The following is a 19,050-nucleotide window of genomic DNA, read 5'->3' as shown; positions in this document are numbered from 1 at the left end:
ACATATCAGTAAAAAAAAAAAAAAAAAGTACTTTAAAAAACTGAATAGGTTGGTTAAACAGCAGATTAGACCAGCTGGTTATGAATTCTATGAGAGAACTTGAAAACAGTCATAATGTAGCACAGACAGAGAAAATATAAGAGAGATTAATAGAACCATACGATGAAGTAAAAAGGTCAAGTATAAATCTAACTGGAATTGCGGCAGACAAAACAAATGGGGGAGAAGCAATATTTGAAGAGGGAATAGCTGAGAATTTCCTAGAATCAACAGACAAAAATCCCAGATTTAAAATGCACAATAATCCTAAACAGGATAAATAAAAAGAAAACCATACTGAATAAAGTATAGTGAAACTGCAGAACTCCAAAGACAAAGAGAACATCTTCAAGTCAGATGATGCACAAAGGAACAAAAATTAGACTGATCTTTTATTTTGAAAAATTTCAAACTCATAGAAAAGCTAAAAAGAATAATTCAATGAGTATACCCCACAGATTATACCACTCACCAATGAAGACACCCACCAGAATATACTACTCACTAAATTCACACTGTTAACATTTTGGCTCATCCACTCAAAATGTTTCTGAACATACGTCCTTCTCTTTTGGGAAAATGTAGAAAGTGCAGCACTAACAATAGCACTATTATTCTTCGTCTGAAAATTCTTTATCATGCATTTATCAGAAACAAGAACATTCTTCTATTCAACGACAATACCATTACCTCATCTAAGATAATCAACATTAATCCAATAACATAATCTAAACAGAGTCCTGATGAAATTTTCCCAGCGATCTTAAAAGTGTTCCCTAAAACTTTTCTTTTTGCTTATCCAGGATCTAATCAAGGCTTGTGCATTACTTTCAGATGGTATAGTTGTTAGGTCTCTCTCAATTTAGAGACTTTCCTTGATACACTACTTCCTTTGATTTTTGATGACACTGAATCCTTTGAAGAGTCCAGGTCAGTTGTCATGAAAAAATGTTCTACATTCTGGATTAGTTGGACTGTTTCGCCATGATTCCCAGATCAAATGTTTCCAGTAAGAACACCACATAGGGTAATGTTATGTCTCTCCTGTGCACCACATTATGCAAGTGGCTGTCCCACTATTAGCTATACTAAGCTTGGCCATTTTGTAATTTTTCCCTTTGTAATAAATAAGTCATGTATAAGGTGATATTTTGAGACTCAAGGGTATTATCAATGACAATTATGGAAGCCAGAAGACAGGAGGATACAACCTTCAAAGTGCTAAGAAAAAAATAACTACTAAAGCAGACCTATATTGCCAATGAAAATATTACTGAATGAACTCAAGATAAAATATATCCTTAAATTATTTTTAAATCCTAAAATTATTATTTCATAGTCAAGTAAACAAAAAACTTGATGGGAAACATTGCCAAGTTTTCATTTGCCAAATACCATAATAAAAAATTTCCACTACTGACATGTTTTCAGAAAAGAAAAGACAATTCTAAGCCTCCAAAAAAGAACATTTAAGCTCAAAATAAATGAACGTTCTCTAAAATGAATGAATTTTGCTTTATGAACAGCAAACTTTTTATTTTCTCATTTTGCTACATGTATCCATATTTTGTTACATGTATCCATATTTTGTTAGGACTGGTTAACAGTCCAGGGACAAGTGTTTGGAAATCACTAAGTCTACTTACGAAAAAAGGGAAAAGGCATTTTATTTCACCATTATGAAGAACTCGGGATTCTTTTGTAACCACAGTAATTAGGATCATAAAATCCATTTTATAGTTAATGAATCTGAAGTATGAATTGTTAAAGAAGCATGCACAGCATCACAGAGATAGTAAGTGGCTCAGATTTAAACCAAGTCTAAACCTAAAGCATATGTTCTTTCTACTCCACCATAGTGAGAAGCCCAACCACACAAGTATGAAATACCTAAAGGAGCTAAATGCTGTCAAATGGTGGTTTAAAATGTCATTTGTGACTGAATCTTCAGGAATCTGAGGACCGTTAACGCTGTGACTATGGAAGAGTACAACTTTTCTGACTCCATAAAAGCAATGGAAATCTACAGAGGTGATGTCTACGCTGGAAAAACCGAGAAGATGCAGGTGTAAGGTGAAAAACATCAGATATATAACCTTGAGTGTCAACTAACAGCTATAAATACCAATGCGTACAATAGACACAAACTACTAATACATGAATCTCAGTAAGATTACAATTTTAAAAAGTTTTTCATAAACAGCACATATTACTGGATTCCATTTACATAAACCATTAAAAACAGGCAAAATAAAAAACATCAGATCAACGTGAGAGTGGGGACTGACTGAGAAAGGGAATGAAGTAACTTTCTAGGATGATGGGTTTGGGTTGTAAGAGTATATGCATTTGTCAAGGTTTGTACATTTCATTAAATCTCAACAGAAAAAAGTCTGTAAACAAATATGAATTCTGGTTAATCATACATATACTTAAGTATATATGGGAAAGTATAATAATGTCTGCAATTTACTTTGAAATGAATGAAAATAATAAGAGGGACTGATGGGATAGAAAGATAGAGGGATGGATTAATAGATAAATACGTGATAGACCAAGCATGGCAAAATGTTAATAATAAACTGCGGGTGTTGCCTCTGCCAAGCATTTACTCTAACATTCTTTCAATTTTGTTGTATGTTTTTTAAATGGTTCATAATAAAATGTTGAAGAGAAAGTATATGATATATGTGACTGTGGAACTAAGACAATGCTATCCTTAAAAATATACAAAACCATAAAATGGCCCAATTGGATGGAAGAGATCATACAACTATCATGAAGTTTGAAAAAAGTAAAGAAATACAGACAGTAGTATAAGGTACTCACAAAACACACTCAGAAGTTGCTAAATCTAAGGTGGAAGATAAAAAGAATAAAAATACAATGGATGGGTGCAGTAGCTCATGCCTGTAATCCCAGCACTTTGGGAGGCAAGGCAGAAGGATCACTTGAGCCCAGGAGTTCACGACCAGCCTGGGCAACACAGTGAAAACCCATCCCTAAAAAAAAACAAAACAAAAACAAAAATTACCCGGGTGTGGTGGCGTGCACCCTGTAGTCCCAGCTATTCAGGAGGCTGATGTGGCAAAATCGCTTAAACCCAAGAGACAGAGGTTGCAGTGAGCCAAGATCATGCCACTACACTCCAGCCTGGGTGAAAGGGCAGAGTCTGTTAAAAAAAAAAAAATCCTTCTGGTAAGAGACAAAAAAACAAAAAACGATGGAAATAAGTTGAATTAGTTTCATGTGAAAGCAATACATTCTAGAAAACCGTCAATATATGAGTTTCTGAGAATATCTGACAACTGAAATAATTAAGATAACTGAACATACTTTCTCTTAAGAAATCACAATTGTTTCAATATATTTCAACATGAAGTATAAGTCAACCATAGTAAATGGATAAAGCTAACTTAGTCACAATCAATTCTACTAAAGAAAGACTGTGAATACACGAAAAGAATAGTTTGAACAGAACTTTGTTTTTAATACACTTGCCAGGAATTTAACATTTTTAGCATGTCTTAAAAGAAGAACTTTACCTGCCATTTCTTTTGAGGGCAAAAATGATGCCATCTTTCTGGAATGGAAGCAGCTTTGCTCTTAGTCTGTCAGGCAAAAAATCCAGCAGTTTATCAGATTCGCTTGTCACACAAGAAATGTGAGGTGTAAGAGACTTTTTTATGTTATGAACCCTAGGCATGATGATCCTAAAAACAAAGAAACAACAAAAAAGGGAGGGGTATAAGAAATAGATATTACTAAGTATGTTACAGAATCACATATAAATAATATTAAAGTACTTATAAATAGCTTTGACATACCATTTATATAAACTAAATCATATTCTCACCGCTACTAAGAAAATTCAAAGCACTGAGTTTGAAAGCAATTACTTAATGCACTCTCTAGGAACTCAGCATGCACTATTTCATTTTGAGCCATAATATCATACACCAGTTTAACGCCACAAATTTATTACTAAAAAATTATAAATAAACTAGATTTTTCACAAATTGAATAATTTTTAAAATAAGGGATGAATCTGCTAGAGAAAGATGAGTCCTTTAATAATTTATCCTTTTATTGATCCACATTTTCATTTCACACCATATTTTCTAAGAGTGAGATAAAGCTGCATTTAAAAAAATTATAAAATACAAAGACATTAACTCCAAAATCAAATTTTTTTTTTTTTTTTGAGACGGAGTCTGGCACTGTTGCCCAGGCTGGAGTGCAGTGGCGCAATCTTGGCTCAGTGCAAGCTCCGCCTCCCGGGTTCACGCCATTCTCCTGCCTCAGCCTCCCGAGTAGCTAGGACTACAGGCGCCCGCCACTACGCCTGACTAATTTTTTGTATTTTTAGTAGAGACGGGGTTGCGCCACGTTAGCCAGGATGGTCTCGATCTCCTGACCTCGTGATTCGCCCGCCTCTGCCTCCCAAAGTGCCGGGATTACAAGCGTGAGCCACCGTGCCCAGCGAAAATCAAATTTATACTAATTAAATTAATGTAATATTATTAAATTGTTTAAATATGAAAATTAATTCTTTTTAATGAGCCGAATCCACAGTATAACACTTTGCCTGATTAACACCTTCCTCACCCCTAGTTTTCCACAGATGTTACTGTAATTTTGTATGACATAAAAATTTCATATATCTGTAAATTCTTATAACTCTGGAAGAAAATCTCCTATTATACCACTACACTATAATGTCTATCAAATAATATTTTGTATTTAGATGGTACCCTGCCTTCTGTTTATATATTATCCCATTTCATCTTTAAAAAAAAGTTTGCGGGCCAGGCACAGTGGCTCATGCCTATAATCCCAGCATTCTGGGAGGCCAAGGTGGGTGGATCATGAGGTCAGGAGTTCAAGACCAGACTCGCCAATATGTTGAAACCCCGTATCTATTAAAAATACAAAAATTAGCTGGGCGTGGTGGCACTTGCCTGTAGTCCCAGCTATTTAGGAGCCTGAGGCAGAAGAATCGCTTGAACCCAGGAGGCAGAGGTTGCAGTGAGCCGAGATCATGCCATTGCACTACAGCCTGGGTGACAGAGTGAGACTCTGTCTCAAGGAAAAAAAAAAGTGTGCTTTTTTCCTCAATTACATGCAGACTTATATAATTATTGCTCTCTTCCATCCAAAAAAGTAACCAACTTCTGTGTCTACTAAGAAGGTCAAGAATAAAGCAAGTATTTATTTATTAATAACAAATAGGTACTACACGCCACAACCTAGAGAAGCAAGACCCACACACTCGTACGGCTTATATTCTTCAGGGGAAGACCAAAAATTAGCAAATAAATAAATATGATGGTTTTTCTTTTTTGTTTTCAGCTACACCTGATCGAATGGGAAGGATGATTAATTATAATATAGCACAAATAGTATAAGGAATTTAAGAGAGTACTGGTCACTTTAGGTAGGCTGACCAAGAGTGGCCTGTCTTAGGAAGTGCTGTTTAGCTTATGGTCTGAAAGATTTAAAAAGCCACCCAGGATCAAAATTAAGAGAAGAGCAGTCCAAGCAGAGAGCATCAGTGCAAAGGACCCAAACTGAGAAAGGGTTTGGTGTTTTCAGAAAACAGAAAGAAGGCTAAGGTGGATCAGGCACGGCGGCTCATGCCTATAATCTCAGCACTTTGGGAGGCCGAGGTGGGTGGATCACCTGAGGTCAGGAGTTTGAGACCAGCCTGGTCAATGCGGCGAAACACTGTCTCCACTAAAAATAGAAAAATTAGGAGCTTGCAGTGAGCCGAGATTGTGCCACTGCACTCCAGCCTGGGCGACAGAGCAAGACTCTGTCTCAAAAAAAAAAAAAAAAAAAAAAAAAAATACAAAAATTAGCTGGGTGTGGTGGCACAGGCCTGTAATCCCAGCTACTCAGGAGGCTGAGGCATGACAATCACTTGAATTCAGGAGGAGGAAGTTGCAGTGAGCTGAGATCGCACCACTGCACTCCAGCTTGGGTAACAGCATCTCAAAAAAAAAAAGAAAAAGAAAAGCCAATGTGGCTGATGATCCAAAGGAGGGAATGGTATAAGATGAAGCTACCAAAATAAACAAGAGCCAAATCATATACAGCCTTGATGATAACTTTGGATTCCTTTTTAAGAAGGAAGGAATGCTAATGGAGATGTGCTGTCGCATACACCATTAACAAAATAGGACTATTTAAATTTAATTAAAATTAAAATTAAAAATTTGGTTCTCCAGTTTCACCAGCCATATTTCAAGGGCTCAACAGTAACATATGTCTGGTAGCTATGATATTTAATAGTAAAGATACAGAACATTTCTCTCTTCACTTAAAGTTCTATTGGACAGTACTCAATGGAAGGTTTAAACAGGGGAATGACACAATCTGACTTACATTTCAAAAAACACCTGAAGGACACAAAGATATCAATAAGGAGGCAGGAGATAAATGTTCTTATAGTATTTGGCCAGTCAACAAAGCCTCCACTGCTTCAGTAGGCAATTGAATTTGGAAATGATTTATGAGTCAGATCCTCATAAACACTCATGAGTGGCCCTCCCTAGGACCCTCCCACTACCACCACCCCCATAACAAAACTTAGCAAGGAATAGAGAATGGAGCAAAAACGGAAAGCATGAAAGCAGGAAAACTGTTTTCAGGTTGCAACAGACAAGGCAAAAAACCTTTAGCAGTGAAACTGAAAAGATTCAGGAAGTATATCAGAGGTAAAGCAAACAGCACCTGCTGATGCAGTACGTGTAGAGAATAACAGAAATGTGGAATCAAAATGTGGACCTAGAGTGATGGAGTTAGTGATACAATTGGCTGGGATGGTGAGGACTACAGAACAAATAAATTGGGGAGAAAAAAAATCCATAGATTTTCTTTGAGATGGCTATAAGATACGAAGTGGAAATGTTGGGTATGCTTGAAAATATATGAGTCTGAAGTTCCTATAGGGAGAGATAGAGGCTGGATACACACGAGAAATATCAGACAATTTCCCAGCCTGCCTTAGAGCTACTCATCAGATATACCTATTGTGGACTTTAGAAAGTCAAAACTCAAAGGAGCAGAGATTAAGTAAAATTCCTTCTGGCAAGGCTAACAGCGGCAGAAAACCATGTCCATTTTCCAGAAGTAACAGGAGTTTCAGAAGCACTTTTTAGGGTCAATGGGATAAAGGATGCAATGTTTTAGGGTGGAACACTGGCGAGAAGTAAAAAATTTTAAAAAAAATTTTGCTATCATCTTTATTCAGGACTCCTTTTTTTTTCTTTGCTGGGTACAGTGACTCATCCCTGTAATCGCAACACTTTGGGAGGTTGAGGCAGAACAGCTTGAGGTCAGGAGCTGAAGATCAGCCAGGGCAAACAGCAAGATCTTGTTGCTTACAAAAGATCATAAAATTAGCCGGTTGTAGGGGTGCATGCCTGTAGTCCCAACTACTTGGGAGGCTTCAGAGGACTGCTTGAGCCCAGGAATTTGAGCTATGATCTTGTCACTGCACTCCAGCATGGATGACAGAGCAAGACTATATCAAGAAAAGAAAGAAAAGAAAAGAAGGAAAGGGAAAGAAAAGAAAGACAGAGAATAACAAAACAAAACAAAACGACTCCTTTTCATTTTACTTACTCAGTAAAAAATTTTAATAGACACTCCAGAAAAATCTGGTAAATTGGGGTCACTTTACCACTTACATGATTTATGTTTATGAGGACTGACTCAGGCACAATATTTGGTTTTTTGTTTTTGTTTTTCTTTTCTTTTGAGACGGAATCTTGCTCTGTTGCCCAGGCTGGAGTGCAGTGGCACGATCTCTGCTCACTGCAAGCTCCGCCTCCTGGGTTCACGCCATTCTCCTGCCTCAGCCTCCCGAGTAGCTGGGACTACAGGCGCACACCGCCACAGCCGGCTAATTTTTTGTATTTTTAGTAGAGACGGGGTTTCACCATGTTAGCCAGGATGGTCTCAATCTCCTGATCTTGTGATCCACCCGCCTCGGCCTCCCAAAGTGCTGGGATTACAGGTGTGAGCCACCGTGCCTGGCCAAGGCACAATATTTGTAAAAATAAACAATGAAACTAAAGTTATGTTAATCAAAAATTTGTTTTAATAGGCACAAATAAGAGAAAACAATAAATATGAAGATAAAAGAAATCTAAAACATTATGAAAATGTACAGAAAAAAATTTCAGTTGAACTTAAGATTATAGTGTGGTTCACTGATGATTTAAACAGATATTTGGATAAAGAACTTAAAAATATGTAGTGGTACAATCTAATGAATAGAACATGAATGTTTTTGTTAATCCTAAAAATAATTTTTATTCTTTTCTATTTATAGGGTCTAAAGTAAAAAAGGTGTAATAAAGAATATCTCATGTAGGTTCAGCCATATAGTTTTAATTGCTACAAAAAGTCAGTTGTAATCCACATTACAATAAAAGAAAATGCACATTTTATCTTCATTCTAGATTACCAAGAAATTAACAGTTACAATAATGTGCATACCTTTTTAATAATGAATACTTTATTCAGTTCAGAGGTTTAGCTTAAAAGGTTTTATTCAATATATATACACTAATTTGCTTATAGTAAGGTGGGGAGAGCCTATCAAAATGAAACCAGCAATACATAATTAAAAAAAAAATTTTCTTCCAGAAATATTTTAATAAACATTGACCATTTCCAAGAAACACCCACTGCATGCCCATCAATTAAAGAGAACCATAACAAAATAGAAAATTTACCATATGGCTATGATTTAAAGAAAAAAAATGTGGACAGGAGCACATCAGCAAAGTCCATTATTAAAGTCACATTCCTTCTTATGGGCTATGAATAGGAGTCTAGTTAGATACCAGAATAAAACTTACTACAAATGCTGAACCATTTAGGTCAAAGAACCTCTACAGAAGCATCTGTCTTCAAAGGGATTCTAGTTTGAGACTCAATTTTAGAATAAGGTATAACAAATATGTTAACAGAAGAGATACAAGGTGATAAAAGAGGGTTTCTACAATTCCCCACATGAAGTATAAGTCAACCATAGCAAAACCTAATAAAACAAATCTAGATATTAAAAACAATATCTGAACCTAATAAAACAAATCTAAATATATTAAAAAATTATTTTTCTTTAAACAATTGCTGAGACTAAAATCAAAGATAAACAGAAGGCACAACAGTTTTGTCCTGGTTGTTATCTGGGTTTTGGGAATATTTTGTCTTTTTTTTACAAATACAAATTAAACATGAAAAAACTCTACTTCAGAAAAACTAACAGTTCAAGAAAAGCCCATCCAGTTGCATTCTAGACATTTAAAACCTATATCACAATATAATAAAAACAGTAGGTTTTAGAATTGTTTTGTGATCCCATATCAAAAGAAAAATTCTATTCCTTTTATTCAGTTTTTAAACATACCAGCGAGAATCAAAATTGTCAAATTTTCCAAATTTTAAATATACCAGTGAGAATCAAACTTGTCAAATTTTCCAAACCCACTGTAAGGTTTTAGAAGTGTTTCGTGATCCTATATCAAAAGAAAAATTCTATTCCTTTTATTCAATTTTTAAACATACCAGTGAGAATCAAAATTGTTAAATTTTCCAATGGCAATTTCTCCACACCAGAAAGTGGTCATGACTCTCAAAGAAGAAACAATTTGGGGTTTTCCTGCCTTCAAAATGTTATCAAATCCTGTATTTCTCACAGGCTTTTGAAACACACAGAAAGTAAGAAATATTCCAATGAATGAAACGTACCAAATGTCAGTAATACGCAAGACACATTCCTTCGGGGAATGGCTGTTAGAAAAAAAATCCAGTCTGTACATGCAAAATAAGCAAGGAAATTCAGTCTTTTTTTCTTCTTCTTCTTGAAAAATCCGTTACTCCTAAAATATCATTCCACAAAATTGGAAGTGAAAGACTAAAGGTCAGGAAAGGGAAGAGAGGGAGAAGGAGCACATACCATTAACACACAAAAGAAGTAAAATTATACTAACTTAAGCAGTTTATAACAAACTGGGGTCATACTCCAAGATACCAAAAGCTGGTCAAAGAAATTCACCACTCTGTAGGAACTAGGGTTTGTATGGCCACGTGAAGATCCATGAAGTTTCACTGCCATGGAGCAAGCCCTCTTCCCACTTCAAATCCTGCTTTCTGCACCATGCCTCCACGGGGAGGGCCTCTCATTTCACCACGCAGCCCACATAGAGGGCCTCCAGGTCCCCTAAGGTAATCATCTCGTCAGTCCCCTTTCCTGGCAGCTCGAGTCTTCTTTTCTTCCACATTCAGACGGACCTCACCTCTGAACATGATGGGCCTGTTGCTAAGGACCTTCTGAACAGGCTCAGAATCATCAAACACAACAAAACCAAAACTGGGTAATTTCCCACCACTGTTAATACGCAACTCCACCACGTTCCCATAATTTTGAAAGAAATCTTTAAGCTCTGATTTGTCCACTTCATGAAGCAGGTTGCCAATGAAGAGTTGGTGACTGTCAGGGTGTCTCACCACTCTTTGGGGTTCAATGTCACCTTGCTCACCAGTCTCACAGATTGGTCTGGGTCCCTTTTGGGGAGGAGTATTTATTCGTTGTTCTCACATCCTTTGATCCCTTTGAGGTCTCTGTGGTGGAATCTGAGATTCAGGCTTAGACTCTGTACAGGGCTGTGAAGCTAGTACTTTACCAACATAAGGAGGTATCCCAGTAACTGGAACAGCTCCACTGGGTTGAAGGTTGTTACTGGTCTCAGATGCCCAAGAAAATGTCCTCAAGTCTTCCCATACTGTCTGAGATATGTCTGCAGGTGCTGGAGAAGAACTCTTCTGAGCATCCCCAGGAGCAGTTTCTTCTAATACTAGCTCAGACTTTTCCTCTTGGATTTCAGATACACATTCTTTTTTTTTTTTTTTTTTTTTTTTTTTTGAGACGGAGTCTCGCTCTGTCGCCCAGGCTGGAGTGCAGTGGCACAATCTCGGCTCACTGCAAGCTCCGCCTCCCGGGTTCACGCCATTCTCCTGCCTCAGCCTCTCCGAGTAGCTAGGACTACAGGCACCCGCCACCACGCCCGGCTAATTTTTTGTATTTTTAGTAGAGACGGAGTTTCACCGTGGTCTCGATCTCCTGACCTCGTGATCCGCCCGCCTCGGCCTCCCAAAGTGCTGGGATTACAAGCGTGAGCCACCGCGTCCGGCCCAGATACACATTCTTATTCTGGTTCTGGTTCAGGATCAGGCTCCAGTTCAGCAACTGGCTCCTCTAAATGTTCTTCCATGTCATTACTGACAACTGCCCGATCATAGAAAGTTCCAGAATCATCAGGTACCACCTGAGGTGTTTGCTGTCTTTTCTTCGGGTTCCTCTACTTCTTCTTCAGACTCCTCCTGAGGCTCAGTGACAAGCCCACCAAAGACCTCATCTTGCTCTCTGAAGATATCATTGTGAACATAGAACTGATTTGCAACAGACCCCTCAAGAGCAAGTACAAACATCTGCATGAATCTCCTCAAAGCCTGGTTGTTGTTAGACAGAAGCCCCAACACCTGGACTACCACACCATCATTCAGCTTGGCATAGGCATCAACATGGAGAATCTTGGTGTGGCATTTGGTGAAGTTTCGTGACATCACTTTCCTGTGGATTTCTTTCTGTCGGTAAACTGCATCTGCTGGCTTTCTATTTGAATCCAATCCCCCATGGATATAAGAAGAGTTCCTTCCATAAAATCTATGCAGCATGTCTGGGGCCTGGTTCAGCAGTGTGTAATGCTGTCTCACAAATTCCCACCCAACCAGCAGGGGACTAGCCTTTTCCATCACCATTGTTTTGGTCAATTCAACCTGGGGGGAAAAAGTCAAATATGTCCAAACCTGTGCGGCTGAATTAGAGAGGAACTAGCTCTGCTACACAGCACTGATGATGGCAGAAACCCCTCACTCAACTGTGTCTACACCAGCAACATTAGCTCACTATATATTAGGCTCACTAAAATGAAGGCCTAGGCTGGGCGTGGTGGCTCACGCCTGTAATCCTAGCACTTTGGGAGGCTGAGGTGGGCGGATCACTTGAGGTCGGGAGTTCAAGACCACCCTGGCCAATATGGCGAAATCCCGTCTCTACTAAAAATACAAAAATTAGCTGGCATGGTGGCTCGTGCCTATAGTCCCAGCTACTTGGGGGGAGCTGAGGAAGGAGAATCGCTTGAACCTGGGAGGAGGAGGTTGCAGTGGGCTGAGATCACACCATTGCACTCTGGCCTGGGCAACAAGAGCAAAACTCTGTCTCAAAAAAAAGGAAATCCTATCATGCTCTGTACAGATGAACCTTGAAGACATTATGGAAAGTGAAATAAATTAGCCACAGAAAGTGAAATAGTGTACTACATGATTCCACTTACGAGGTATCTAAAGTATGTAGTCAAATTCAGAAACAGAAAGTAGAATGGTGGCTGTGGGGCAAAAGATACAGGGGAGACGCAGTTGTTGTTTGATAAGTATAGAATTTCACATCTGCAAGATGAAAAAGTTCTAGATATCTATTGCACAAGGTACATTTAATTGCACTTGAGGACTAAGCTCTGAATTTTTTTTTTTTTTTCTTTTGAGACAGTCTCACTCTGTCACCCAGGCTGGCGTACAGTGGCACTATCTCGGCTAACCGCAACCTCCGCCTCCCAGGTTCAAGCCATTCTCCTGCCTCAGCCTCCTGAGTAGCTGGGATTACAGGTGCCCGCCACCACACTCAGGTAATTTTTGTATTTTGAGTAGAGACAGGGTTTCACCTTGTTGGCCAGACTGGTCTTGAACTCCTGACCTCAAGTAATCTGCCTGCCTTGGCCTCCCAAAGTGCTGGGATTACAGGCGTGAGCCAATGCGCCCAACCTGATTTTTTTATCTTACCCAAATTCCTAAGGGGTCTAGGGAGTCATGCCCTACAAACCATAAATTCTCATCAGGTGGGTTTTATTGGACACTATATATTGTGATTTACTTTTCAATCTGACTGTGGCATAACATTATGAGACAAGGAAGAAATATTTACCCCAAAATATATTTCCTTGCCATACCTTAAAATTGTCCTGCAGTCTCTTGCGGGAAAAATCCATATTCTATAGTGAATCCCCTTCCCCCTTTGTTTTCCTACCTTTCTTACCAAATCCAGCAGATAATCAATTAAGAGCCAGACATCCTTTTAAGTCCAATAAAAAACAATTTACAACCTGCTCTCTCTGAAGTCTGCTATCTAAGAGCTTCCTCTGCACAATAAAACTTGGTCTCCACAATCTTTTATCTTTAACCTGAGCATTCCTTTCTGTCAATCCCAGGTCTTCAGACAACCTCAACCAATTGTCAACCAGAAAATGTTTAAATTTACCTATAGCCTGGAAGTCCCCACTTTTGAGTTGTCCCACCTTTCTAAACCAAACCAATGCATTTATTAAATGTATTTGATTGATGTCTCATGCCTTCCTAAAATACATAAAACCAAGCTGTACCCCAACCACCTTGGGCACATGTTCTCAGGACCTCCCGAGGGCTATGTCATGGGCCATGCTCACTCATATTTGGCTCAGTATAAATCTCCTCATATTTTACAGTTTGATTCTTTTTGTCAACAATCATCTGGCACCCACACATGGGGCCTCAGAGAAGATTCAGGGTCATACTACACATTTAAAAATGGTTAAGATGACCAGGCATGGTGGCTCACACCTATAATCCCGCACTTTGGGAGGCCGAGGTGGGCAGATCACTTGAGGTCAGGAGTTCGAGACCAGCCTGGGCAACATGGTGAAACCCTGTCTCTACTAAAAATACAAAAGTTAGCCAGGCACGGTGGCGCAAGCCTGTAATCCCAGGTACTCAGGAGGTTGAGACAAGAGAATCGCTTGAACCCAGGAGGAAGAGGTTGCAGTGAGCCACTGTACTCCAGCCTGGGAGACAGAGCAAGACTCTGTCTCAAAATAAAAAAAGAAAAAAAAATGGTTAAGATGATAAATTGTGTTATGAGTTTTTAACACAATAAAAAATTATTAATTGAAAACAATGTAAATATCCATCAGTAGGGAATTGGTTATGCTAGAGCTATACAATAAAGTAGCCATCAAAAATGATAATACTGGTATCTATTCAGCCACACCCATAGCCCATTGTTGCAAGTTTTTTCAATTTAAAAAAAGCAAAGCATTATATCATTAAAACATGTGTCCATACCTATAACTAAAGACAGAGATATGTGTAAACAGTGGCATCCCTTGGTAATAGAATTGCAGATGACCTTTACTTTCTTTTTTATATTTTCTCGTGTGGACTAAGTATTATGTACGTGGCAAAAGATGGCTTAAAAGAGGAAGTGACTGCCACCACTGGCTCCAGAATCCTGGGATGGAATTTTGTTTCCCTCATCACTATGTGTCTGGCACATGTTGAAGGATTAATAAAAATTTGAGAGGCAAGATGAACAGTGGTTAAGAGTTCAGGAATCAGACAGGCCTGGATATGACTCTCAACTCAAATTTATTTAATAGGGGCCTCAGACCTTAAAGCTCTTTTTTTTGGTTTGTTTGAGACACTCTCCTGTGTTGCCCCAGGCTGGAGTGCAGTGGCTCAATCACAACTCATTGCAGCTTTGACCTCCTGGGCCCCAGCGATTCCCTCACCTCAGCCTCCTGTGTAGCTGGACCACAGTTGTGCACCACCATGCCCAGCTAATTTTTTTATTTTTTGTAAAGACCGAGGTTTCCTATGTAGCCCAGGCTGGTCTAGAACTGCTAGACTCAAGTGATTCTCTGCCTTGACATCTCAAAGTGCTGGGATTACAGGTGTGAGCCATCAGGTCAGACCTCTACAAGTCTTATTTACCTTCATTGAGCCTCACCTTCTTCAAATATAAAAATGTCAAGGAAACTGACAGTTTGTCACAAGGAAAATGTACTTATCACACATAACATCATTTCTGGCTCAGATGAAACTCAATAAAATGATAGCCGTCATTACTATTCAGTGACTCGATTTACACTGGAAGAACTCCTGACACAAACAAATAAAAAAAAAAAAAACTAAGCATCTACAGTAGACTGCATTGCTAAATTATCACTGAATATCCTAATTGCATTAAAAAGCAAGAGACAACACTTTGCCTGGTAGATCTACAAAAATGTCTTGCTGCAAGGTATGGTTACATTCCTATATCTAGCAGGATTACACTGTAAAATTTACCATCTATTTTGTATATAAACATCACTCATGAGTATTGGACACAGATTAGTGCTTTAGTAAAAATAATGCAAAGAGGAAAACGTGCTCATTTTAATCCAAAGGTAGAATGTAAAGAAGGGACCAAAGAAACATACAAAATGTGACTAAATAAGACTTGACTTAGATTAAAAGAGTGACATTACAATTTTGTTTAGCCTCTCTCTTCCTCACAACTTTTGAACAAGGAGCCTCTTTTTAGGCACTGCTCTACCCACAAAGTCTGGTATAGTACCCAATAGAGTGTAAGCGCTCATACCATAAATACAAGAGGATTTATAAGAGAAAATCTCAGTAAAATCATGGGGTAAACTGAATTAGAATTTATCTGAGAAAGTCTCAGTCAAAATAATAAAGGAAAGAGTTTAAGAATAAAGGGCACACGCATAGGGAGGGAAAAAGCCTTTTCTGTAACTCGTATCTCCTTTATTCAGTCAGTTTTCCTGCGGACTTTAAATGGAATGTCCAAAAGCATATATACAGTCGCCCTTGAACTCTGAAGGAGGCATAAACCAGGGCCTGACGGCTAAGATTATTAGGCTGTGGTCTCCTTAATCTTTTTAGTGATGTCTTTATCCCAGCACTTTGGGAGGCCAAGGTGGGCGGATCACGGGGTCAGGAGATCGAGACCATCCTGGCCAACATGGTGAAACCCCGTCTCTACTAAAAATACAAAAAATTAGCTGGGCGGAGTGGCGCGCGCCTGTAATCCCAGCTACTCGGGAGGCTGAGACAGGAGAATGGCGTGAACCCCGGAGGCGGGGGTTGCAGTGAGCCGAGATCCCACCACTGCACTCCAGCCTGGCGACAGAGCAAGACTCCGTCTCAAAAAAAAAAAAAAAAAGTGTGTCTGTAAATGTAGTTTAGAACTTCGGAGCCCCGTCTTTACAGTTCAAACTGACCACGCGAAGACGAAAGGCATTAGAGGTACTTTCTACAAATTTAGCCGTGCAATCTAACAGCGAGCAGGCCGAGACGCCCGCGATTGAAGGCCGGGGTGCAGAAAGCATGAAGGCCCTGGAAATTACCCCCATCCCACGTCACCCACTCTTTCTTAAAATGCCATTAAATTCCGTTCAACTTTTTATCTCCCATGCAAGAAACTAGCGACTTGCCAGCCACGCCACTTCCAGACAGTCACACCCGGCGTATTCGCTGCAGAATCTCCAACTCCCGCCACAGGTTTGGAACGTGTCCGCCCCTAAGCGGAAGTGACGTTCAACGGGACAACGTGAAAGTAGATGAGTTTAAATACGTACTAATAATTAAAAACCCCTATGGTATTTTGAGGAAACTCTTCTGGCTACCCTTCTTCCATCATTTCTCTCCTGTTAGGGTTGCGAAAAGGGATCTGTACAGCCTCGCGACAACTCGTTCTCCGCCCTAATTCCAAGTCATTCAAAACTCTGTCCCTTTTCATTGGCTGAAGCGGCGGCACGGGTACCTCTCAGGAACTACAATTCCAGCCAAGCACCGCGACAAGTGAACGGAGGAGAGGTTATGGGTAAAGGAAAAGCATGTTGGGAATTGTAGTCGGCTCCAGGCCGAAAAGAGAAATCACCCCGCCCTCCGCCACCGAAGCTGGAGAAACCAGGTGTTCGTTTCAGAACCCGTTAGCGCTAAGGGGAGGAGCCAAGCCCTTAAGCAGCATGCCTCACTTCGCCCCACATGGAGGATAATTTTCCTTTACCCCTAAAAAGTACTATAAATACCCCCTGAGGAGATATGGTTGTCTTTTAAATACCTCGAGTCAGTAAAAACTCACGAAACTCCCTCACCTCAGGTTCCAACTCGTGGGAAAAGGTAGCTCTTTACAAGTGGGCAAAATGGCTGTCCTCCTAGTCTTACCATTGGTTGGCTTTTGCGTCCTTCAAGGGCGGTTACTTATCACGGATTGGTTCTGTTTCTCTTGAGGTTGGAGGAAGATTTGGCACTGCTCTCCGCGGCCTGGGAGGAGGTAAAGGGGTGGAGAGAAGACAGTTTTTTCAAGCGTGATTGGGCAAAACTCATGTCACTCCGGGGACGTACAACCTATGAGTAGTCGGCTGCCGCTCAAAGAGGACGAAGAGGCGGGGCTAGTGCGTGGTGGGAAGGGGCGGGATTCTGCCAGCCGCGGCTGCCGCTGGAGCCGGTGTCCGGGCTGGTGATGGGGTTAATTCCCTTTCGTAAGACTCTTACTTGCACCCACCCAGCCCCGCCGTCGCCCCGCCGCGCCGCGCTCCAACCGCCTCCTCCTCCTCAGTAACGCGGGTAAGAGATGCCCTCCCCTCCCCCGTCCAGCTCCCCGGGAATAACGCGCCTCGCTCCCCTCCCCCGCCCGCCAACCGGTAGCGCTAACGGAGAAGGAGGCAGGCAGGGGAGAGATGTGGTGTGTGAAAAGGTGGCCTTCCCCGCCGGGTCGTCGGCGCTTCAGCCAGGGCCTTCTGACGTCCCGCTGCTGCCAGCCCGCCGTTAGGTCGGGTTCCGAGTGAGCCAGGCTCGCCTGGCCCGCGGCTGCGGCTGCAGCTGCAGCCACTACCTTGTGCCCACCGCCCCCACCCGAGGGCCATGTGAAAAGCAAACCCCTCGAGGCCTAGCGGAGGAGGCAGGGGAAAGGTTCCTGAGTCCCTGCCATGGCTGCTGCTGCTGCCTCCGCGGCTGCTCTTGCAGCCCCAGGGACTCGGGAGCCAGCCACAGCAGGCCTGTCAGGAGCGTGGCACTGCTCTCACGGGTGGCTGGCGCCGGTGCCCCGGGCTCCCCCGGCCGCCCCACGGCCGCATCCCCTGGCCTTGCACCAAGAGAATTTTCAGCTTCGACCGGATGGTAAAATGTAGGTACATTTTCCCTGTGGTACCAGAAAAAGCACAATGGGAATATTAAAAAGAAAGTTGAATGACTGTCAGTGCCACGGTCCCCCGAGATCAGATTTACACACGTTTTGGTGCCTGAGCCTTAGGCTGCCAACAAATCTTTGTGTGCTTTGAAGTTTTTTGGTGTTTTGTTTTCTTTTGTTGTTGTGACTAGGTGCAAAGGGTGACTCTGTTGAGCTTGTTTTTATAAAGAAACTTAAATTATTGGGACTATCATGCTCCGTGTGTAATTGTCCTGGGATAGTAAGTTAACTAAGTAAAAGGTGAAGAGGTGCTTTCCCAATTAGGATTAGTGAACAGCAAATGGTTTTTCTAATAAAATTTTCTAAATATATATATATATATATTCATGGTTATAGTTTACCTGAAAAGGGTAACTGTAAGAAACCCTTTTTTAGCTTAAATGTCATTGATGACAAAAACTTTTAAATGAAAAGATGGTTAAAGTCAAACTGAAAGTCTACCCATTTATAATATGTGAAACAAGATCTTCTAAGTAATAGGATACCAGTCTAACAGGAATAATTGGACACATCTCAATTTCTAAAAATTTGGCATATTTGGCTATTTTTAGGGCATTCTATTATGATTTCTTCATCACATTTTGATGGAGTGCTCGTCTTTTCAAATACCATTCTGCTTTTATGCCTGGAAGAATATGTCTTTAAATCGTGGATTCTATAGTCTGTAGGAGACATAACTGTGATCAGAGATAAAATTCTAGGCCCATTTCTGAGGTTTACTTGTTAGCAGAATAAACTTGGGTTCTGAAGAAATATCTGAGTTTTGATCATTTCTTCAGGGTCTGAGAAGACTATGGTGGCTTAATGATCTTCTATATTCCATAACTAGTACATCCAGATACAGAATTGACATAGATACATTCAGGTCCTGG

At 40.4% G+C, this 19,050-nt stretch overlaps 2 protein-coding genes and 1 pseudogene across 17 annotated transcripts in view; 1 reads left to right on the top strand and 2 right to left on the bottom strand.

The window, feature by feature from the left end:
* The window catches only part of ZRANB3 (zinc finger RANBP2-type containing 3), a 284,470-nt gene extending 274,563 nt beyond the window's left edge, over positions 1–9,907 (bottom strand). For both annotated transcript variants that reach the window (XM_058434353.1, XM_032145808.2), the window contains exons 1-2: positions 9,805–9,907; positions 3,585–3,752 (exon numbers count right to left, since the gene is read on the bottom strand). In XM_058434353.1, the coding sequence (XP_058290336.1) occupies positions 3,585–3,752; positions 9,805–9,875 (239 nt within the window). In that variant the 5' untranslated portion in view covers positions 9,876–9,907. The remainder of the gene's footprint in view (positions 1–3,584; positions 3,753–9,804) is intronic.
* Positions 9,908–10,161: 254 nt separating this feature from the next.
* Positions 10,162–11,874, bottom strand: LOC116462926 (ras GTPase-activating protein-binding protein 1-like; annotated as a pseudogene).
* Positions 11,875–17,406: 5,532 nt separating this feature from the next.
* The window catches only part of R3HDM1 (R3H domain containing 1), a 199,715-nt gene continuing 198,071 nt past the window's right edge, over positions 17,407–19,050 (top strand). For all 15 annotated transcript variants that reach the window (XM_032145802.2, XM_058434352.1, XM_032145789.2 and 12 more), the window contains exon 1: positions 17,407–17,556. The gene's annotated coding sequence lies outside the window, so the exon portion shown is untranslated. The remainder of the gene's footprint in view (positions 17,557–19,050) is intronic.

The sequence above is a fragment of the Hylobates moloch genome, unplaced genomic scaffold (assembly GCF_009828535.3).
Source record: "Hylobates moloch isolate HMO894 unplaced genomic scaffold, HMol_V3 SCAFFOLD_24, whole genome shotgun sequence".
NCBI classification, from domain to species: Eukaryota; Metazoa; Chordata; class Mammalia; order Primates; family Hylobatidae; genus Hylobates; species Hylobates moloch.
The sequence above is the reverse complement of the archived record's forward strand: the minus strand, read 5'-3'. Positions and strand labels throughout refer to the sequence as shown.